This window comes from Grampus griseus (assembly GCF_964374135.1).
Source record: "Grampus griseus genome assembly, chromosome: 5".
Lineage (NCBI taxonomy): Eukaryota > Metazoa > Chordata > Mammalia > Artiodactyla > Delphinidae > Grampus > Grampus griseus.
The window spans coordinates 98,476,046-98,500,797 of record NC_138998.1 but is presented as its reverse complement, the minus strand read 5'-3'; the positions used below and the strand labels follow the sequence as shown (position 1 = coordinate 98,500,797).

Here is a 24,752-nt window from a genome sequence, read left to right as displayed (position 1 = left end):
TTTTTTTTGCTTCTCTCCCAATAGCCTTCTTAAAAATGAAAAAGCATGTGGTTCTACCTTTGCAAACTCTCATGTCTTGTCCCTAATAGAAAAGTGAAGCAAATTAAGAAATGTGTATGTTGTTTTTCTTACCACTATTTCAAAAACATGTGTAATTACTGTGTGGCATAGAAACTTTCCTCATTTTAAGCTCTCTTACTGATACACCTAAAGTAAATCACTGCTTCTTCTAGTGCAGCACAAATCCCAGATCCTATCGTGGCTATTTTCTGGGTATCTTTAGCTCATGTAGAGATGAATTCTGTATATATTCTGTCAAATGTAGATTTAGAAATTTCATCTTAGCATTCTGATGCTTCTAAACCCTCTTTCATTGTAACTAGTTAAGAGTAACTTTCTTTTCAAAAAACTAGGTTTATTTCTTAAATTTGTGAATAAAAATGCATTCCATTCCTTTTAATTTCATAGCTTCCTTGTAAGGTTTGATTTCTTTGTTGATTATAGGTTTGTTCCAATTAAATGATCAACAACTTTTCCACAAAGAATACTTTTTGATTAATGTCAATTTTTATCTCTTAAAAGGATCCTTCCCGGCCATTGGGGTGGAAACGTTTTGCCCCAGCTTCCTGAGGGCAGGGTTTTTAAATAGCCTCCAGGCCCCGCATCCAGTGCCAGGGAGAGGATCTTTGCCCCCCAGGATTCCTGCTGGTAGGTATTTCAGGTGAATTTTTCTGCCACCATATACAGCAGTAGGACTGTGCTTACAATTGACAGAACAATACAGAAATAAATATTTCTAAAATATATTGTTGAACAGAAATGCAAGTGACTTTTTAAAATGCAGGAACCACATTTGTGATACCTAATGCTCTGAAAATAATATAAAGGAAGTAGAAGAAGGATCTGTAAACTGAGTACCCAATCAGCATAGTGCTGCCTCTTCTAGGAAAGTTTTGTCATAAAGAAAAACTAGAGACCAGGTCCCAAATTTGTAACTCAAGAATAAAACAGGGATGAATTTAAGCCACTTTACCACTTGGAACTGGCTAGAAAAAAGAATTTAAAACTGAGTGTTATTAACTGAAAAAGTAATTTTATATCTGAGTAAGTTTATAGAGATTTAAAGTTCCATTTCACTAAAGAAAAATTATTTGAGAAAAGGCCAGAAAGTAGCAAATTTGGAAGAAATTTTTGAGAAAGAAAATTAACATGCAGTTTTCCCTAAAAATATCAATCTGACCAAAGCCATATTTTATTAATGAGGAAAAACACAATAAAGGATATTGAGCATTTTAAAATGAAATTGCAAAGTTTAGTAAATCACTTTGTATATTATTCTTGGTATTATTATAATCATAAATTATTTTACTCTTGTCATTTTGTAAATATCCAGCTGTCTTCCTCCCTGGTACCTGAGGCATGCAAATCCAGTTTATATTTTATATGTGTTTAGCAAGATGGAATTAGGATATTGATTCTTGGAGTTTTTATCATAATTCTTGTGTTTCTTATCACAGTTAATACTTACGCTACAAATTGTGGTAATGACACCAATATTTTCAGGAGGGCTGGCCCAGACAGCAGAATAATGGAAACATTTGAAAAACTAAGGAATACAATGGAAACAAAATCCCATCATGCACATTTCTTGTTTTTCTTAGAAAAATTATGCTATCAAAGCCTAAAATTATTACACTGACATTTTTTCTTTTGCCTTTCAGTTACCCTTGCTTACTTAGTTATAACATACAAAAAGTAACAACCATAAATATGCTTTAGCGTCATTTGGTTTTATCGTTGGATAATTACTAAAGTGGTTGCAGACTTTGTAGCCAGCAATGCCACTGATAAGTAGGAACCAAAATTATATGAAAGAAAAACTAGCAATTTTAATTCTAATGAGTGTTATGCCACCTTTTTTCTCCCTAGGAGAAAAAAAATGGTATCAGTTGCACACGAATTTTATTGTTGGTGGTAGTAGTGATGGTCGTGTTGCAAAAAAATGGAAATAAAAATCTATATAAACTGAGCTCTCAGAGTTAACTGCAAATATAAAAATATAGCATTCATGTCTATTAATATTTCAGTGACTGGAATTGAAGAGAGAAACAGACGATTTGTAGTTTAATGACAAATCTTGGTAGATTTAGGTATATTTGGCAGAAATGACATTACAAATCAGTAGTGACTTGAATTATTCAACATCACTGGTAAAAATGACAGCCCTTGTCATTTAGCCACTGAGCCTGATAGAAGTAAGGTGGTGTTTCTATAACACAGACACAAAACAACTTTCCCGAGAGGGATCTGAAAGAACATCTAGCGCCCTCTTCTTCTAGGCTTTAAGCCAGATTTGCCTCCAACCTTCATGGGAAAGAAAACCCAGTTCAGTTTCCATGACTTAAATACAAATCAGGTGTAAAGCAGTTGCTTCATAAAAAATGTATAGATCTAAACTTGTTCCCTCAAACTGAAATTAACTCAACTCACTTTTTCTGGCTTATATCACTTTGATAAGTGATCCCTGTACACTTTCTCTGGTACTTTTCAGTAATCACTGCTATGATTTCTAAGGTGATTTTTATCCTCTTCCATTCAACTATAGCTTATTTCCCAAGAATTCTCTTTATATTTTGTATGAAGAGGAATGAAGCAATGATATGAGAAGTTTTTATTATTTCATATTAAAAAAAAAAAGAACCCTAAAGTATTTCTTTGCCACCTAATAGCTGAGTGACTCTTCAGGTTTAGGACATCAATTTGAGAGCAGAAAGCACTTGCTTCCTTGACCTGTATCATGGTACCTTAAAAAGCTGGCCAAAGGTTGATGCCTACTGGGCAGAAATTAATTTGCTTTCTACCAATTGTTTATGTGTTACAGTACTTTTAGGGTCTCATAAGACATTTGCTATGTCATTCAAGGAATCACAAAATCTGTTCTAATGATGGTGCTAATTTAGTTCCCAGTTACTTCCTTAATCAAATTTAAATGAGATACATGATTATGTCTTATATAAAATAGTTTCTTTGCATTCATGTCACACTGTGCTATCAAGGAGCAATATTTTTGCAGTATGTATTTTTACACTAACTGCAATAATAAGAGAATCACTGAATCATGAGAACCAGAAAGCAGACAAGCCTGAAATCAGTATTTATGTAATGGTTGTCAATTGTTTATATGATCTTTTACATTTCTAGAAAGGTCATAGTAAAGGGTTATTATTCTTAGTTTCAAATAGAGAAAAATACCAGGAAGTAATTGGCTGAAAGTTGAATAGCAAGTATATTCATATATTTATTGCAGTGCTTTTCAAATAGTAGTCATCCAATGTAGGAAAATCTCGGGAGAGAGAAGGCAGGAAGAGTGGGGAGGGGAGCTAAGAGAAGCAAAGAGGATGGAGAAAGAAAGGAGAAATTAGAAAGACATAAGTGAAATTATATTTTTTGAATCAAACTCTTCTCCATTGTATTCTTCCCTATTAAATTCTACCTCCTTGAAAAGAATTAATGTCCCTCTTGGAAATATGTTATCAGGTATATACCCTAAAATAAGCTTGCTCTCTTTGCTCCATCTAGTTATTTCTTTGATTTATTTCTATAATCAAAGAGTATTTGAAAGTGGGTAGAACATTTTATATGCCATAGAGTATTGATTATACATAGGATCTTAGACTGATGACTTATCTTATGACACCTTTGCCTTTACACATTTAGTGGCTTATATGCTTACGATAAACAAAGAAAATCAGAGTAATAAAGGCATTGAGAAACAATTATGCACTGATAATGATGGTGTAATAATATATGGAAGTTGCACTGGTCCAGTCTTCCCTGTTACTTCACAGCAATAACTATCTGACATCATGTGATATCTTACATTTACATAAGATCCAAACATTACAATGTGTCTTGAAAACTAGACTTATTTATAAAATATAAAGGCATATTCATTATACTCAGAAAGTAACATCTTAGGATGAGTATGATTAGATCAAAAATTCTACCTTACATTTTTCTAGCAGTTTTCTGTCAGTTGTGGAAGACTTCATAATATTTTTCATGACTGAAGTAATTCATATGTATAGATTAGATTCTAGGCCAAACTCAGATATATGCCTTAAACTAAGAAGCTTTTTCAGTTATAAGCAAAGCCTACAAAGGAGAAAACATAGGAAACAGGCAGCATGTGGGATATAGAAATAGATAAATTCTAAAAATAAAAATCAATGTTGAAGGTCTTCCTGATACTTCCTTTGTGGTTAGTCTTGGAAGCTCTTTAATTGTTGAGGGGATGTTCTTCTGAAACACCATCTTGGTTTGTCTACCTATGCTTTAAATATAATGCTATATATAAAACACCTCTTTTGACATTTTTACCTGAGCTGCTCTCTGTTGCATTCCATGTGTTAGGTTCAAGGTAAATGGCAAAGATGGGGTAAATAGCTCTCTTCACCTTGCTTTGTCAATTTTGTGAGACTTCCTCACTGCTTACTCTGAATCAGTTTAAAAATAAATGTGAACACATGGGGACTCAAAAATCAGATTTGCAATTACTAGGTATATGATTATTTAATAGTCATGTTTAATATTGTTTATTTATTTTTACCTTAGCAAAGAGATTTGAATGAGCCTTATACTCAAGTAGCCAGACTTTTTCATATCCTCACTACTGTCCCCCTTACTAGTAATGTTAAGATATGAATTCACAATCCAGTTTTCTATAAACCAGTAACGGATCCAACTAGGCCATTTCTATAGCAAAGGAGTTACAGTGCTAAGCCAATATTAAAATGTCTTCAAAGTCTATTAACAATGATTATCAGTGTTTTCCTTTCCATATTTCATGTGAAATCCTATCTGATATGGAGTCTGGGCAAATATTGCATGCACTATTATCCAGTCAAAAATTTTTTTTATTGAGAAGGCATATAGTTTAGATGTAAGAAATAAGCCAGGAAAAATAAATAAGGTTGAAGCTGCAGAGAATCTAGGATCTAGTGAGCATAATATTATCATATCTTGATGCATATAGAGGACTGCAGAAAAGCAATAATGCAAATACATTAGATAGCTAGTGGGAAGCAGCCGCATAGCACAGGGAGATCAGCTCCGTGCTTTGTGACCGCCTGGAGGGGTGGGATAGGGAGGGTGGGAGGGAGGGAGACGCAAGAGGGAAGAGATATGGGAACATATGTATATGTATAGCTGGTTCACTTTGTTATAAAGCAGAAACTAACACACCGTTGTAAAGCAATTATACTCCAATAAAGATGTAAAAAAAATAAATAAATAAGTAAAAAGACTGGATGGCAGACTTTGAAGGAATATACAATGAGTTAAGGAAAACGCACATGAACTCAGTTTGCCAAGGGAAATCAACAGTGGAAAAGTATATACCTTTTAAATACAATCAAACTGCAGTTCAGAAAAATCAAAGTAAACCATTTCATTTCTTTGTATGTTCAGGCATCCTAAAAGAAAAGTCAGTAACTTTGTTTTCAATCTACAATTGGGCGTTTCAAAATTAATCACTTTTGACAGCATTTCTGCTTGCTAAAGTTCTCCTGAGGATAATTATTCTTTTTATATTTTTCTGTAGTATATATGGCAATTTGCTTTATTTTATCTTTAACAAATACTGTTGTAATAAATATACATAAAAGATAAGATTTTGGTTTACTTTTTAAGTAAGAGGTCTTCAGGGAAAAAAAAAAGACTCTTCTTTGATTGAAGGGTGTATATTTTATATATTTCTGCAGCTGAAATTGTTGCCAATTACCCTGAATAAGATGTGTGTAAATGAGTGTTTTTGTGTGTACCTGCTTAAACCAAAAGCTAATTATAATAGGAATAGGATAAACTGGATTAAATGTGCGAAGTAAGATCCTGAATAAATGATTCAAAATGTAAGCTGTGGTGAAAAGAGAAACCTTCATCTCAATTCTTAACTCCTGGTTTCTTTATTCCTTGCCATTTGTGTGATTTCAAGCCCCAGTAAGCCCTACCCGATACTCATCTGCACAGTTGTGTCTCCTGGAGAACTCTTCTCCTTGAAAGTTTGTTCAGCTGCAGACTTCAGAAGGAAATCCTGTAAACTGCAACTATTTGAAAACTAGGGTAGGGACTCTGAAGCAGGATCAGACAGGAACCCAAGATTATTCTATTTCAGGCCTGTGGAAAGGCATAGAGAAGAAATGGTCACTGATAAAATGACAAAGGGAACATACCCAGCCAACAGAAGCACAAGGAAGGTGACATGAGTGACTGTATTTCTAGTTATACACCCATAAACAACCCCCTTCAAGTATTTGCAACACTATTGTTGCTAGGTTAAAGTTACTTAAAAACACTTTTGGGCATATATTGGTAGATTCCAAAACCAGTGCAAGAAGGGCTAGCCGGATAACATTAAGATTGTGTTCAGTCTGCTTCCTCTGTTGCTTAAAAGTCAGTGAATTCCAAAGAGCATGCGTGTCATCTTTTGGTTCTTCGGCTTACTTGAGGAGAAATACACAAGAGGTTAGAAAAGAATTAAAACCTAAATTTAAGACAACTTGAAGATATCATTTGGAAAAAGAAAAGTCAGGATGGGAACACATACAAAATGAAGGTGTAATTTGAACCTTCAAGTATCATTCAGTTTATAAAAACTTTAATCAGTTGCAGGGTCTATGAGTTTAAGGGCTCCTATGGACCGACGGTCATGATGTTGTGGTACAGGTCATAGACTCAGATTCCTTATGGATTATACTTTGTTTCTTGGCCAAAAATAACATAGACTCTCCTTTCCAAGAAAATGGACATATGATCACATAAATAAATGTTTGTATACAATTTCAGGAGATCTCTGGACACCCTGAAGTCCATCAATGAAGAATTTCAGATTATTAAAAACTCAGTGTTCTATATATAAAGTTATGTTTTAAGACATCGTGAACAGCAGCATCTTTATGTAAGACTGATAGTGCATTTAAAAGAAAAAAGGAAACAAAGCAGCAGGATGCATTTGATATCAAGCTCCCGAACATTTACAGAGAATTTCTATTTGTTTCCTACCAGAAAGACATGAAAAATCTTAAAAGAGCCTTTAAGTAATCTCCAGATTCTTTTTACTAGTTCTTTTTACTTTCCTATTTTCAGATTCCATAAATAGTTTTAGCCTTTGACTTTCGCTCTTCTTTCTTATTAGCATAAATGTTTCTTTTATCTAAAGATCATTTCAGTAAGTTTGAATCTTAAAAATCCAGACTTTATATATATGACAATTTAAATTCTCAGTTGAGAACATATATCTACCCGCTAGGGACGTTCATGTTTTATTATTACAAATTATACCATCTATTTTGGTCCTATTCAAAGAAACTATCAACACTTTCAAAAGATTCATCCAGGAGCCGTTGTCTTCTCCCAAAGAAAAATTCAGAGAAACTTTACACAGCTTGCTAAAGCTTAGACTCCATGTGAGTCAGTATTTAATCTTTGTGTTGGTTGGAAATGTTGTGTTGGTGTGTTTTCACCTTACTGGAAAACATGATAAGAAACTGAGCTGCTTAAATGCCTCTTGCTCTTTCATAGGGCAGCATGCTTGCCCTTCTGGGCTGCTGGGCCACTTAAGAATGTAAGAAAGGTGGGGAAAGACCATACCTGTTGTAAAACACATCTCATCTCAGCATTCATTCTTTTGCATTGTAAGACAAAGCACAGTGGAAGTTGCCCTGTGGCACAATGTTAACTTTTCATAGTTCTATTCACAGAGGTCTTACAGAAAGTGTATTTAGCAAAATTGAACATTAACAAAAAAGTTAAATCCTTTGTAAGAATTGCAGAAAAGTTTCAAAAATAAGTAGTAACTTTCCTGGGGGTCAGGGAAAAGAAAAGTAGTTGGAAGTTTAATTTACATCATATGTATGATTCATTTAACAATGTTTTCTCCATTATAATTAAAATCTCACCATAAATAACCTATGCAGTTAGGATTAAATATATCTTGTCCAGAGGTTTGTTTGATTTTTAAATCTTCTGTTGATTTTCTTTTGATTAGTGAATAATACAAAAGACCAAAAGGCTGAATATTTGATCATTTATATAATCACAACACACTTTTGAAGCCAGAAGTAAAGCACATTTGAAACACTATTGGAAAATATGACACTTTCTTCCCAAAGCTTCAGGACTCTTTCTGAAAACATTCCTTTGTATAGGAAACTTAAGATCATTATCATAAACTGATGTTTAAGCGATGGGGAAAGCAAAATCTAAAGGCTATTCCAGCAAGTTTCCTTAGCACACATTTCCTGTTTATATAGATTCTCATAAGGCTTTATGGAGCTTTAAAATCCTAGAACTTCTCAAGGACAAAACATCTTTGGCAGCAACACAATGCCCAGTCCGTAATGGCTTTCCCAGATGTGTTTCTAAGATGGGGCACAGAGATTTGGGGTAATGCTTCATGTACTCTAAATTACTAATGGAGACCCAAGTATTATCTGGGGATATGGCAAGATGGACAAGCGTTCAGACTCTGGAGCCAGATTGCCTGGCTTCGAGCCCTGGTTCTGCCAATTGCCCAGTGTGTATCCTTGGACAAGTTCCTTAAACTTGCAGTACATCCGTAATCTTATCTGTTAAATTGAACTAGTGACTATACTCACCACAGGGGTTGGTGTGAGGATTAAATGAGTTAACACATGTAAAGCCCTTAGAACAATGTCTGGCACACTGAAAAACTTATTTTTTAAGTCAGTTATTATTACATATGTGCTGATTTAGATGTAGTATCTATTTTTTAATTACCCACACAAAAATTTTTCACAGAAACCAAGAACAAAAGCGGCATAAAATTATTTATTTGACATGCAGTTTAATGTGGTTTTGAAAAACTTAGCACATATTTCCTGTTTCATGTTTATGTTTTGAACATTTCAGAGTATTTCAAGTCATGAGAATTCTCTGATATGTTCATTATTCATTGCTACCTAGTGGTAATTAAACTATAGATTATTGTATAATCAATTATTTCTTTCATAATAACTGGAAATCTAAAAGTCATAAATCAATTTCAATGCGTGTGCTTTTAATTTGATCATTATCACATATTACTTTTATACATGTAGATGTAATAAAAAAATCAAGAAAGCCATTCTTAAAAACTCATATGTTATTAAAATTTTGCAATATGGTTAGTGTCTTATGTTGAAAACCACAGTCTAACATCAGGCATCTTTGGCAGTAACTTTCATTGCCAACAAGACACTTCTAGTTAAAGAGAAATCTTTTTGCCCGTATGTAATTTCCAGTAGAAAAAGTGCAGTACTGAATATTACTGAAGTTAATTGATACAGACGGTTTGCCACTGCTTTCTGGAACTGTCAGGAAAATTATGTTTCATTTCTTTAGCCTCACATCTTAGATTTACTCTAAAACAAATCTAGAAGTGCCACTGTTTTCATAAATGCAAATCAACCCTCCTAATTTCTGCTCAGCTGTTTTGTCACAGAATAAAATAATTTATTCTTCAGCATTAATCCAAGTTTATTTGGCTCACTTCTGAATTTAAGAAGCAAAATAAAGAAATTAAGAGAAAGCATGAAACCAAATTAACAATAATTATTATATAGATTTAGGGGTCAAATAGTTCTAAGGGTAAAATCAATTCCAGAGTAATCTAAGGTATATTGGTAGAGGTCCAAATTTGTAAATAGAGTACAGAAGACACAAGATGACTTTTTAGATAGGAATAAGAATCTACTTCCTACAGAAGCTATTTCTAAGAAACTCTATATTATAGTATGGTATTTAAAGTAAGAAAATACCCGTTTTGATTATTTTACTCTAGGAGAAACCATCTTGTTCTTTAACGCAACTTCAAACCTGTTGGTTTCAGGTGTAAAGAATTTAAGTGGACCTTTGAGACAGGAAAGTTCCTAAATATATTGATCTTAGTCATTTTCAGTAATGAACCTTCTTCACTCTGAAAAACACGTCTTAGCTTAGGATTCAACATCTAGTCAGTAAGGTAAGATATAATATTCACATTTACTCAGTCGTTCTTTAAGCTGTTATTGGGTGGTTTGATGTTTATAGTATCAGGTACTATTCTCTGTGTTGTAAACTCATTATCTCGTTTAATCCCACACCTCACTCAATGGAGAAGGTGGATTAACACCTCCTCCACAGTGACTTATTCTATCTCATGAGATGGAGGAGGTATTATTATTATGTAAAAATATACAAATATACAAATGAGGAATGTATATAGTGTACAAATGAGGAGACTGAAGCAGTGAGGTAAGTGAGTTATGAAAGGTCACTTGCCCCAAGTGGAAGAGTCTTCAATAGCATGCGACCTGACTCTAATCCCACATCTTCTAACTGCACTGTGCTGAGCACACAAGGTGTAAGATAGTAAACCGTCCCAATTTGCCTGGGACACAAGGATTTCAGTGATAAAACCGGGAATTAACTGTATCATATAAAACATGTAAATAGCAGTTACTTTTACTTTGCCATAAGATATAAAAGAATCTTTATGTCAATGCCAAAGTACAATAAAATATGTAGATGATCCATTTTTATAAAACTATTTTTTTCTACATAGTGAACAATTGTAATAAGAAGGGGGAAGCAGATAACTACTCCCAAAAGGGAAAGAAAGTAAAGGTACACCAACATTTTTGAGCGGCAACTATTGCCAGACTCTGTGTCAATTATACGTTTTTTCATCTACTCCTTTGAAAAATCACATATAGTATGTAATATTATCCTCATTTTATAGATGCAGAAACTGAAAGAGCTAAAATAACTTGCCCAAGATCATGCAGGTAGCATAGCTAGAATTGGAATTGTTTTTTTCCTCAAAACCGTATATTTTATACTACAAGTAATTTAGGATTAAAGTCTATTGATTTGCCATTCTGTTATTTCAGTAACTCTGCTCTAGGGCTAGAATTATCCTTAGAAAACATCTTTATTTGTGTGTTCCTTCTGGCATTCCAGTCAAAAAAAATTAGGTTGAGTACCTCCTCTGTGCCTCACTCTGTGCTATAGGTAGCTAGTGAACTTACAGAGAAGAATTAAGCACCAGTCCTGACCTCAGCAGCATTTTAGAGTAGAAGGCAGACACCTTTGTAGTTAGTATCGATGCCATACCTAATAAGTGTTATACAATTGTTTAAGATGTAAGTGGAAGAAAAAGTAAACCATCAAAGTCATCCTAAAACAAAAAGTGATTCACGGGAAAGTTGACCATGGAGATGGTATTTAAGTTCTTTTTTTTATTTGTAAGTATATGATTTTACCAAATGAAGACAGTGAGAAGGCAGTCTTCCAAAGAGAAGAGGAAGGTCCAAGTAAAGTCGTACTTAGGGAATTCTGAGTCCCCTAGAGAATTTGAAAAACAGGAGGTGGGGAACTGGGGCTGTAAAAGATGACATGGGGGGGCTTCCCTGGTGGCGCAGTGGTTGAGAGTCCGCCTGCCAATGCAGGGGACATGGGTTCATGCCCCGGTCCGGGAAGATCCCACGTGCTGCGGAGTGGCTTGGCCCGTGAGCCATGGCCGCTGAGCCTGCGCGTCCGGAGCCTGTCCTCCACAACGGGAGAGGCCACAACAGTGAGAGGCCCGCGTACCGCAAAAAAAAAAAAAAAAAAAAAGAAGACATGGAAACAAAGGTAGAGGAAAGATTGTGAAGGAATGTAATTGCCAAGTAGTTTAGACCTTAATCCTGAAGAAAACAATACAATATGTAAAGCAGTCTTTAAAGGAGGGATAAGACATTAGTCCTTTATAGTAATTGTTTACTTTTTTCTATTCCCCTTTCCACTATACACTCCATGAGAGCAGGATCTTGTATTGATTGGGGATGTTTCTTCAGAAACCAGAAGAGTACTTGATGCATAGTAGGCATTTAAATATGTATATCTGCTGTATCACTGAATGTTTAAAATAATGATTATACAAGCATTAACAGGTACAACCAGTAAACGATTATTGTAATACGTCAAGAGAAAACAAAGGCAGAATGTGGACAGTCATAATAGGTTTTGTATAGAATCAGCACCACTTAACAACTTATGGACTAATAAGGGTTTGATTAAGTGGGAAATCCAATATTACAATAGGGTTTCAAACCTGGGTAATTAGATGGATGGTGGTGTCTTAACCAAAACAGAAATAGAGGAGGAAAAGAAGTTTCAAGGGAAATCTTTTTAAGTTTGTATTTGAATTCACTGAGAATAAGATTCATCTGGGACATGATCTGATAATCATCAGGCAACAGTGTTAAGAGGAAAACAATCCTCCAATTTTACTTCTTGTGAATAAAAATAATTATTTAATATATAAATTTGTTCAAATTTGTGTCATCCATATCTCTTGAATGCCTTAGAGGGATAAGAAAACTATTTCATTTATTATGAAATCCATTTGAGATTATAATTATAATTCACTATCAGTACAGCAGAAACAGGGAGTAGAAATAAATTAAATAACTGGTTCAAAAAGTCCTGAATTACAACTTGGGAGGAAGAAAATACAGGCAACCTGTCAATTCAAATTATTGCCATAAATTTCGTTACCTATTAGACAAAATATAGACGTGTTATAACATTAAATAAACTAGATTGATTTAAATCTGTGATAGAGTTTGGGGGTTGTTGAGATTTGTTTGGGTTCTTGATATTACTGACTACACATTAGAAATTGCCAAACTGATACAAAACACTACATCCAGCACAAACTCATTACTTACGTGAAAATGTTGAATCTGTAATCTCCCTTCAGAGTCTTCTCTGAGGCCAGAAAAAGGTGGGCACTGTTTCACTCACAAAATATTTTCCCCAGAATTTCCCTGGAACATTTAAAGAATACCTCTGTTTTGTTTCCTTTAACAACAACACAAGAATAGCCTTATCATTATCTGTTTTCTCAATACCTATATCAAAATCATCGTAAGTATTGAGAAGCTGCAAATTTGAAAAAGATTCATTTGTTAATAGTCTATAAAAGTCTCAGTTAAAGAAAATTATTGTTCTCTATAACAGAAAAAGATGATATGGCATTTTGTGATTCATTGCATTCAGAATATAAGTGATTTCTTATCGAATCTTGATTCTAATGCAGTTTAAAATATCCATAACAATATCTGGGCTATTCATGAAGGAAAACCAAAGAACTTCACTTTTCGTGTGACTTGTAAAAGTATTTCTGAAGATCTCTTCAACTGATGAGGCTTCGAAGAAAGATCTGGGGATTTTGAGACTTGACAAACATTTAAGAATCCTGGAGCTTGTCCATTGACTCCAGTACAATGCAAATACTAGGCTAATCCTGTGACATGAGGCACTTAGGGTAACTGGCTAAAACTGTAAAAATGGAAATAAGCTGAAATATTTTGAAAATATAAAAAAAAGAGAATCACATCCAAATGTATTTTCTAAGAGCAAAAGTATAATATATAATTTTTACATATTTAAAAATAACACAGAAAAAGCACTGTTACCAATGGACTTCTCACACCTAACCACATATTTGAAGAATATCACCCTAACTTTCATAATTTCCCTCATACCTATCTACTTTCTTGATTATAAAATGTAATCATGGACTGTAAGCTTGTAATCTTCACAGTGTATCTAACTTCCCTGTAGAAAACCACTAGGAAACAAATTACAGGTTAGATACCAGCGATATTCCAAAAAAAATAACTCCTTAGTTTAATAACACTTGCTTTCAAATGATGCTACTGAACAATACAAAAGACTCAGAGCTCAGGTGTGAAACTTTTAATTTACAAGAAACCCGGGGAGTCTTCCTTTGACTCTTTACTATCTTTAATGAGAAGATGAAACTTGTCACTGATGAATTTTAAGATTGTATAAAGTATCTCCCAAAGAGGTACAGATAGCGCTAATTTCAAAGTACTTTGTATTCACATAGATTAGAATCTTGCTGAAGTACTTCAGTGTTACTCTGTTAGGAATTGTGAAACTGATGAGAAAAATCAACTTGTTTCTATGAAGCACCTACTCTGCTCAGCTCTATGGGAGATGACCTTGAGAAACCCAGTGAATGGGGATACAAAGCATCTGTGGGAAGATGAGGGAAAAAAACAACCTAATACAAAACCAGGCACACATTTCATAATGCAGACAGTAGATGTGATGGGAGTGCAACCATAGGAAATGGCTATGGGAGACTTTCATGGAGGAGGTGCAGTGTATAAATTCTAGGGAGATGTGAGTGTGATTAGGGAAAGAAGCAAGTTGCGAGATAATCCTGGCAGGGGAATACCAAAAGGAAAGGCAGAAGGAGACAGGATTGAGTAAGTATAGGTGATACTGACAGTTGATGAAGCAGTAGATGATAAGGTTAGTTAGAAGAGAAGAGGTCCATCACTGGAGAGGATTGCCTAACAGTATGGGCCGCACAGTTCTGATCTATAAATCATGTCTGAGAGGCACCTTTGGCATAAAGGTTAAGAGCTTAAACTCTGAGACAGACTGCTTGATAGCCACTTAGTAGCCATTTGATTTGGGGCAAGTAGTTTAATTTACTATGCCTCAATTTCTCTATCTGTGTAACAGGGATAATAATAGTATTCCTAGGGAATGTCAGGGTTTTTTTTTTTAATATATTTTTATTTATTTTAAAATATATTTTTAGAAAACTAGATATGTTTCTCTGACATCAATGGTCAAGATAGATTGAAAAGGTGTGATTATGAAAGAACCTGGGCAGTCATCGTAATAACCCAAATTTTCCCCTTAACATCCATAATCGATTATCATTCAAACTGGAATAGTAGACTCATAATTTTTAGTTTTCCCTACCTTGCTAACCAAGCATTTGCAGCAAGCTCCTGTCTGCAACCTCTCTGAAACCCATGGCCAAATAAAAGATTTCATGACAAACTTTCAGATTTAAAACCCGGATCTTCTAGATCCCTGCCTACAGTAGTGCTGACAGTTCCTTTGACCTCAATATTTTCTGCTATAGTTTTTTTTTTATCTGTATTTGGGTGAAATTAATGACTTTTAGGAACATTATAGAAATCTGCCAAAATGGAAAACTTCTTTGGGTTCTAATTCTATGCATGATAAATTGGGAACTTTATTGCTACATTTAACCTTTACCACATCTTTCTTTAAAATACAGATTCAAATGTAAAATCTAGCATTTGCAGACATTGTACTAATTTGTTCCAGTCACCCTTTGTAACCCTCAAGGCTTTGGGTTCATAAAAGGGACATGAATTACAATATGAGATCTAATATTTCCATCACTGGTACACATAATTTCTTTCCAGATCTTCTTTGTGCTCATGAGGAAAAACTCTGTGCACAGTGCAGATTGAATTGCTAAAAATTCCAATGAGAGGCGAGAAATATAGAAGTAAAAAGTAAATATGTCATACATGTTTATTTCAGGTAAATATCATTTTCCCTCCCTAAAATGACTTTATCTTTTAAACTCGGGCAATTGAGCAGAACAAATAGATTCTTTTCTTTGAAACAAATCAGTTACTTATGTCAAATATTCTGTCTAATAGAGTTGTATTGGGAACTGTAACAATTGCAAATAGATATGATAAAAAAGAAATAAATGATGTTCAGTTTCTGATTTTAGCTTCTGCACTAGACTATGAAATCAGAAGTTACTTATTTTTCATGTACTGCCATCATTGTTCTGTTGATCTAATCTATGTCCAATAAAGAGATGATCAAGAACTACTACAGGTCCCACCAACTTTGTAGCATTCATCAATCTACTGAAGTTTTTCTACTTGAAAGCCCTTAAAAGTGGACTATGACTGATGGTTTATAATTTCTTAAAGAGAATTCATGAATTTCTCCTTTCTGCTTTGCCTTAGGAATATTTCAGAAATGCCCGGTCTAATGTAATTCAGCCATAATAACTGCATCACTGGAGGAGACGTACCACAACTGCCAAAGCAGCTATAGTAACTGCTTAAACCCTGACTTTAGCTTGTTGATTGCCTTTTAAGGAAAAGCTCAGGACAAAAAGAACATAATCTGAACAAGTGATTGCAGGGCTTTAGAAAAGGAAGTGCTTAATTACTTAGTAATTCATATTGTAATTCATGTTCTTTTTATGAACTCAAAGGAAATAAAGCTATAAAGAAACGGAGAAATGTGTATGTTTAATGTGTTTATAGAAGCGTGTTGGAAAATGAAGTTCCTATTAATAAAATACAAATAATTTAGCTGCCACAGCTGGAAATCTCTAACTGCAGCACATATTTCTGTAATTGCTGTAATTCTTATGTGTTCACTTGCTCTCTTTGCAGGCAGGCCAGTAATGATTGTGGTGGAATATATGGAGAATGGATCCCTAGACTCCTTTTTACGGGTGAGGTGTTCTTTTCTGATGGCATTTAAATAAGCTATTCTGAGTTCTATATTTAAAACATTTATCATAAATTAATTTTTGCATAATGTTATTCATGGATTTTTCCATGAAGAATAGCAGGATTTTCTCTAGGGTGTGTTTCTCTGATACTGTGATACATTAGAGTGTTACTAAGAGGATGGGGGGAATATATACACATGAGAATATAATTGATTTCTCCTATAAATTCACTTGCCATATTAATATATACATATTTTCAAATGATGTTATAAAGAAAGAGATTAAATGAAATTCAGTAGCTTCACATAGCCTGTGTGAAGCAACTGAGTTTCATTTTGCTTTATCACATTTAACTATTTAGTAGGATATTTTATGCATTATCTATAATGCTGAACCCTTTAAATTGATGTATATTTACCAATAATGACTCAAGTTCATATCAGAAAATGGATTTTATCAGCTTTGTCCTTCTTAAGTTCGTTGGCTGACTATTTAGAAAACAAAAAGAGAAAGAATGAAACTCTGGCTGAGATTTGTTTTAGAACAAAAATTTTTAAAGCACTCTTTTTAAGTGACTTATCCTTGAAAGTATGGTATATACAAAAATCATTTGTTTTATATAGTGGTACAGAATAACACAGCTGAGAAGGTACCATGAAGTTATAATTCAAAATGTGTTTATAATATTTTTAACATTTAAAAAGCCAATGTATGCTACAAAAATATTCATTGATATTGGAAAAAACAGAAATATTAGAAAAGTCACTAGAGTATTTTGCATGCCCAGCAGAGGTCACATATGTGCATGTCACTGTATTCCTTAATATACATTTACCTACAGAGACATAGCCAATTTTCTTACCTATAAAATGACTGGACTTTTGCTATTTGAAATGTGTTATATGTTTTTCTTCATTTTTTATGGGAATAAACAATCTCAAGCATTCTTTCTTCACTTCATTTTTTGCTCAGTGTTATCTGGACAAGTTCTGTGTGCATCTTATCTCTCTCCCTTGATCTCATTTTCGTTTATTTTTCTTGGTCCCATGCCCTCTTCTTCCAACTGCTCTCAATATTAGCAGTGATAATATATTTATACTGTGACTGGACTTGATGTCCAGATTCAATGCCAGAAGCTGAATTCAGCAAAATTGTCGAGTTATTATCGAGCAGTACTCTTCACAGAATGCATACCCTCAACCGAGTATGCTCTTTAAGGCAAAATGAAATTCATAGGTGTTTAGGGACGTGAACTATTTGTTCTTTTCTGTAGCCATTCTCAGAATGTTATTTTATAGCTTGTATCCATTTCTCCTGTAAATGTGCTAAATTACTTTAGGATAATTTTTTAGGACCACCTATAGTACTTGAAATGCATATATACTTATGCCCTTCCATTATGTTTATCCAGAAACTAATTTTTATCAGATACATATCAAAATGACTTATTATCTAATGGCGCTTCAGATAGGATTTTTTAATCTACTGTATCCTAGAGCTGAATATAATGGCAAATAATGTAACAGACACTCATTTAAATTGCTGCTGAAAAATGGGTCAAATGACTGCCACGAGCAAATTAGGAGAGAAATGTTAGCTTCAGATATACTTTTTATCCTGCTGAATCATCAATCAATTAAAACATGTTATAAAGAAAAGATAATATAAGTAAAATATTTACTTAAAAACATCCTACTACATGTTTATAAGTGGTATGTTTCATGATCTAAGATTTAAAAACTAATATTTTTCAGCTCTTATGCACCACGTAGGTTAGACACAATACAATCTGGGAAAGAATAAATGTTCAAATAATGGTGGCTACCACTACTAATACTATGAGAATCTTAACATATATTATCTCAGTTCGTCTTGGCTCTGCCACTTACTGGCTGTGTGACCTTGTGACTTGAGCAAGTGACTAACTTCTCTGTGCCTCTGTTTATTCATCTATAAAGTGGGAATATTAACTGTATCCACCTCATACAATTGTTATAAGGATTGAGTTGATTATTATAAAGCATATAGAATAATGGCTGACACATTGTAAAGGGTGGAGCGAGGATTGAAACTCAAGTCTCTGAATGCAAAAGCCATGTTCTCATACACTTTGAATTCTTTTTATTAAATTACTTATGACTTCTTATAAGTCCACTACCATCTTCCCATGGGGTCTTGGGTCCCCTCCTCACATAGAATTTCTATTAAAATAAAAATCATATGAATGGGATAAAAAAACATAGGGCCAATACTCCCTTTTTACTCTTCTATAGGATTCTTACTTTCTTTGTAATCATATCTCTTATATCCCAGAAGCTCAAAGTGCTTTATAAATTTTAGGTCAATAGCAGATATTCAACTCCCCACGGCTAGCAGAAATAAAATATATAAATATATATATCCCACAAATTCTGAAAAGCGAAGTCATTTTTCAAACTACTGCTTCAGAATTTGATAATCGCAGCTTCTGTTAGCACAGAGAGGAGGAAGTGGCTAAGTGCACGGCACAGTAGGGGAGCCATCCATGGTTCATTAATAGCGTTCTGTGCTTACTGGAGCTGGAAAAGATTTCCCTTGGTCTCCCACACCACTTGAAAATCACTTCAATTCACTGTTCTATATGACAGAGTGGTAGCAAACGAAGTACAAGATTACAATCTAGTGCCAGCAGCAGTGGCTGGCTAGCTGTGATATTGCACCAAATTCATAAATCTACTGTTTGAATCCTTGCGGACATTCCTCCAGATATATATTAGCAGGGAGAGTGTGGCGTGGTTAAGTAAGTATGTGTGTGTGTAAGTGTGTACATGTGTGTATATGTGCACGTACGTGTGGGAAAAGGGAGTGGGTAGGTACATAAGTATGTATGTGTTTTAAATTTTAAAATAAAATGCAACCTGACTTAGCAAGCGGAGCATCAGCCTAACTGCCCAGAAGATATGACCTCACTGATGTGCAGGTTTTCCTAACTTTTCCAAGGAAATACACTAGTGTGAATGAATGCAGTCTTGACCATTATCCCTGTACAGTCTCTCTCCATCTATACATATGGATTTCATAAACACTTTTTGTGGCGGCACTTACCTGGCAACTGCTTATCCCTAAATCTTTGGACCTCCATTTTTATAACAATATTAACTAGCAATCCAAATAAAAATAGTTATAAATTACTTTAAAAATTCGAGATATCATGTGTCAAGCACAAACAATTTATTCCTTTATTTTATAACATTTGTTGAATGTGGATTTGTTTATTATATCACAAAACTCTGTTATACAAAAATACAACACCACTGGTTTCAGTTCAAGAGGGTATATTGTGTTCAGCATCCTGCTCCCATCTCAAAACCTTTTTTTTTTGCGGTACGTGGGCCTCTCACTGTTGTGGCCTCTCCCGTTGCGGAGCACAGGCTCTGGACGCGCAGGCTCAGTGGCCATGGCTCACGGGCCCAGCCGCTCCACAGCATGTGGGATCTTCCCGGACCGGGGCACGAACCCGCGTCCCCTGCATCAGCAGGCGGACTGCCAACCACTGCGCCACCAGGGAAGCCCTCTAAACCTTTGACATAAGAGAAAAAGATATACATACATTACTTATAAAGCACAATCACATAAGCAAGTGAGAAAGTGTCATCCAGAAATAATAACAAGAAAAACATTGGAGAAATTAATAAAGACAAAAAGCAAACAGAATCAGATTGAGTAAGGAAACCATAGCCAAAAACACACTCAGGAAAGGATGTTTGAGAGCAAGAGGAATATGTGGAAGGTAGTGCTACCAACTGAAATAAAGATACAGAGGAGGAAAAGGATGGGCTGGTCATTGGAAGATGATGAGTTTAATTTGGGTCTTGTTACCTTTGAGATGCCTATGGAACATGCGGTGAAAGCGTCCAGACAAAATTAGAAAGATATATCTGAAACACAACAGGAAAATCTTGACTAAAGTTAAAGATTTGGGAGTCAGTAGAATAAAAGTGGTTATTAAACCCAAACCATGATATTTTCCAGAAGAAATGTTAGACAAAGGAAAGGAGTTGAACAAGGTTGGAACTCTGTGGCATACCAACCTGAGGAAGTGGCATGGATGGCATCTCCATCCATGAGAGGTGAAAAGACAAGCAAGGGGGTAGAGGAGGCCATGGCATCCCAAACCTAAGAGAACAGAGCGTTTCAGGCAGGAGCAAACAAGCAGTTGTATTAAATGCAGCAGAGAAATTCTGGAAGACAGAGACTATGACATCTATATGATATCTATGACTAAGGCAGAGACTAGACATCTATGGCATTTGACATTTTCTTAAGTGGCCCTCCAAGATCTCAACAAGAGCAGTTTTAATGGGTTGGGCCCAGGCAGAAGCCAGACTGTAGAGGGCAAAATGAGACTAAAATATAAATAGAATTGGCAGGTGGAGACCAATTTTTAGGGGAAAGGTGGGTGAGATGGCAAGGCAAGAGATAAATCAGATGCTAGTAGACCAAAAGAAAAATCAAGGGCATTTTTTAAGATAGAAAATAATTTAGACAATTTATACACTGAGGGCTAGGAAATCAAAGAAAATACTGTTAAACTGCTAAGGCAAAATATCTCAGGAGATGGGAAGGTACAAAATCAAGGACCCTGGTGAAGGATTAACTTTGAGTAGCAGAAGCCTCCACATTTTCCAAGACTTGAAGGAGCTGTGTGTTGTGGATCTAGAGGGATTTATGAGGAACATGCATTAAATTTAAGAAAATGATACCTCATGCTACTGTATTTCTATGCAAAGTAGGAAGAAAGTTTATGTGGGAGTTTGAGGACAAATCTTCATTGAAGGTGAATGCTTAGAGTAATTGCTGAAGTTAAAAAGATAAATTGCTGATGAGAAAAAAAACAAAAAAAAAAACAGGACCATCAGAATCAGGTTCTACTCCAAGAACACAGAGTTTTCAGGACCCCTGCAAGGGTAACCAGCTAAAAATCTTTACCAAGGCTTTTAGTGATATGCAATGTAAGTGGCCAGGGAGAGGATCTTCTGGACTGCTGGCCCAATGATTTGTATTCGTTACAGGCACTCTTCCTCCACTCCTGCCAATCCCCATCTTTGGTCCTAGAGAAAACAAAATGATTAACTAGTTCTGCTGACTTCCAGGTGATGCTAGAGAACGTGAGTGTTTTGACAGTGGTGTGCATACTTCTGTGATTTCCTAGAGGAACAACTGACCGCTCCCCTCCCCTCCGCAATGTAAGGCTGGAGATAAAAGAGGCTATTGTTTGTAGAACAGGTACAATAGAACAAGAGTACTACAGGGGAATTGGGATGGTAGTTCAAGTAAGCAACCAGTGAAGCCAGGTTAGACAAAGGAGGCAATAAAGAGGCCGAAATAAAGAGGCCATTAGGCCGTTATGGACTGGAAGTCTTTATTAGGTAGAAGAGCAAGTATAGCTGTGTATGAAGGTGGGAGAGCTAAGGAAAAGAACATGGCCAGAAAGTAAGATATTGGCAGTGGTTTGTTAGAGCCAGATCATACCAGCTTGTAAGAGATGATGATTAAATAGTCAGAAATTTGGGGAGCTGGTTGTTAAATAGGTAGTCCCTTGAAATTGGCCACGATGGGAGTATTTACACCACAGAAATTGGCAAATGCTACACATCAGAACTTGTTTGCTTTATTTTTCTTCAGAGAGTCAGTTTACCAACACCTTAGATTGACATTTAAGATTTCTGAAGTGAGGTAATTTCGGGGATGACAATTTCCATGTGTGGTCTAGGAGTCAGTAGCTAAAGTAAAAACAAAGATGAGTATCTTTAACTAACTAATGTAGCTAACATTTATGTGTGCTCTCTCTGAGTCAGGCATTATTCCAATCCCATGCCTTAAGTATGGTAAGCACTAGGTAAGCACCTAGTGCCTACAACCACATTGTGAGGTAGGTGTTACTATTATCCCCTCTTTACCAATGAGGAAACTGATGCAAAGCAAATTAGGTAACTGGCCCAGTGTTAAACGGCTGATAAATCATTCATCATTCATTTATTTTTTGCACAAATATGTGTTGACAAATTATAGTAGGCCAGGCACTATTCTGGAGCTTGGAATACAGAAGCAATCAAAATAGAAATGAAAAATCTAGTGGGAAGAGAAATAAAGAATTCAACAAAATACGTGGTACATCAGATAGTAGAGAAGAATAAAACGGGAGAAGTAGAAGTGGAAGTGAGATTGGGTTTCGATGTTGAGTAGACAGGGAAGGTCTCACTGAAAAGTGGCATGTGAGTAAAGATGGGAAGCAGGTGAGGGAACAAACCAAGTGGGTACGAGGGGGAAAAGAATCCAGAGAGTAAAAACAGAAAGTGCCAGGGCCCTGAGGTGGGAGCACTTTACACCTGTAGAACAACAAAGTAAGTCTTTATGCTCAATGACTATACACTTGTTTTTCCTAGGTCAGTGCTAAGTCATGCCTATTATCTCTTCATAATTATTAATAATGACCCTTTTACTCTGCAGTAGGGATGATAAAATATAGCAGTCACCCTATCATTATGGCTGGAATGGAGTATGCATGGGGAAGGACAGTAGGAGCTGAAGTCAGAGAGTGGATGGAGGCAGAAAGGGGATCAAATCCTAGAGGCAAATGGTCCTCAACCTTGGCTGCACATTATAATCGTTCAATTTAGAGAGCTTTTAACAATCCCAGGTTCCAGACTGCACCCCAGATGAATTAAAGCAGAATTTCTTGGGCTGGGACACATGCATCAATATTTATTCAAAGTTCCCTCATTTGAGTCCAATATGCATCCAGGTTGGAAAACCACTGAGATAGGATCTGTAGGCCACTGAAATGACTTTGAATTTTCTCTGGGTAAGACAGAAAGCCATTGTAGGGTTTGGAGGAGAGGCACAATATAATCTGGTTATGTTTTAAAAGGATTGCTCTGGTTGTTGTATTGAGAAGAGGCTATAGTGAGGTACAGATGGATGCAGGGAAATCAGGAGGCTTTTGCAATAATCCAGGTAAGGAGATGATGGTGGCTTAGATTAGGATAGTTGCAGTTGAGCTGATGGAATATGGTAGATTCTGTGATGTATTTTGAACATAGAGCCAATGGGATTTGCTGGGGGTTTGGATAAAACATTTAAGCAAAAGAGAATATTCAAGGATGCCTGGCATCCACAAAACAAGGTCAAGAATAGGCAATAACTACTTCCTATAGTCATTGTGACTTTATTGTAGTGAATAGCTAATAGACCTAAAACTTCTAGATAATGTCTGGCACATATTAAGGTCTCCATAATGTTATCTATTATTATTATAATATATTTCAGAAGATGTCACTAAGAGGTTTTTTTTCCGGTACGCGGGCCTCTCACTGTTGTGGCCTCTCCTGTTGCGGAGCACAGGCTCCAGATGTGCAGGCTCAGGGCCATGGCTCACGGGCCTAGCCGCTCCGCCGCAGCATGTGGGATCCTCCCGGACAGGGGCATGAACCCGTGTCCCCTGCATCGGCAGGCGGACTCTCAACCACTGCGCCACCAGGGAAGCCCTAAGAGTTTTTTTTTTTTTTTCAGGTTTCTACATGAATACTTTATTTTTTTTTAACATCTTTATTGGGGTATAATTGCTTTACAATGGTGTGTTAGTTTCTGCTTTTTAACAAAGTGAATCAGTTATACATATGTTCCCATATCTCTTCCCTCTTGCGTCTCCCTCCCTCCCACCCTCCCTATCCCACCCCTCCAGACGGTCACAAAGCACCGAGACGATATCCCTGTGCCATGCGGCTGCTTCCCACTAGCTATCTACCTTACGTTTGTGTGTATATGTCCATGACTCTCTCTTGCCCTGTCACAGCTCACCCTTCCCCCTCCCCATATCCTCAAGTCCGTTCTCCAGTAGGTCTGTGTCTTTATTCCTGTCTTACCCCTAGATTCTTCATGACACATTTTTTTTCTTCTTAAATTCCATATATATGTGTTAGCATATGGTATTTATCTTTGTCTTTCTGACTTACTTCACTCTGTATGACAGACTCTAGGTCTATCCACCTCATTACAAATAGCTCAATTTCGTTTCTTTTTATGGCTGAGTAATATTCCATTGTATATATGTGCCACATCTTCTTTATCCATTCATCCGATGATGGGCACTTAGGTTGTTTCCATCTCCGGGCTATTGTAAATAGAGCTGCAATGGATATTTTGGTACATGACTCTTTTTGAATTATGGTTTTCTCAGGGTATATGCCCAGTAGTGGGATGGCTGGGTCATATGGTAGTTCTATTTGGAGTTTTTTAAGGAACCTCCATACTGTTCTCCATAGTGGCTGAACCAATTCACATTCCCACCAGCAGTGCAAGAGTGTTCCCTTTTCTCCACACCCTCTCCAGCATTTACTGTTTC

At 35.7% G+C, this 24,752-nt stretch overlaps 1 protein-coding gene across 4 annotated transcripts in view; it reads left to right on the top strand.

The window, feature by feature from the left end:
• The window catches only part of EPHA6 (EPH receptor A6), a gene marked incomplete at its 5' end in the record, with an annotated part of 858,058 nt that overhangs the window by 693,080 nt on the left and 140,226 nt on the right, over window positions 1–24,752 (top strand). For all 4 annotated transcript variants that reach the window (XM_082654547.1, XM_082654545.1, XM_082654546.1 and 1 more), the window contains 2 exons: window positions 583–712; window positions 16,312–16,369. In XM_082654547.1, coding sequence (XP_082510673.1) covers window positions 583–712; window positions 16,312–16,369 — 188 coding nt within the window. The remainder of the gene's footprint in view (window positions 1–582; window positions 713–16,311; window positions 16,370–24,752) is intronic.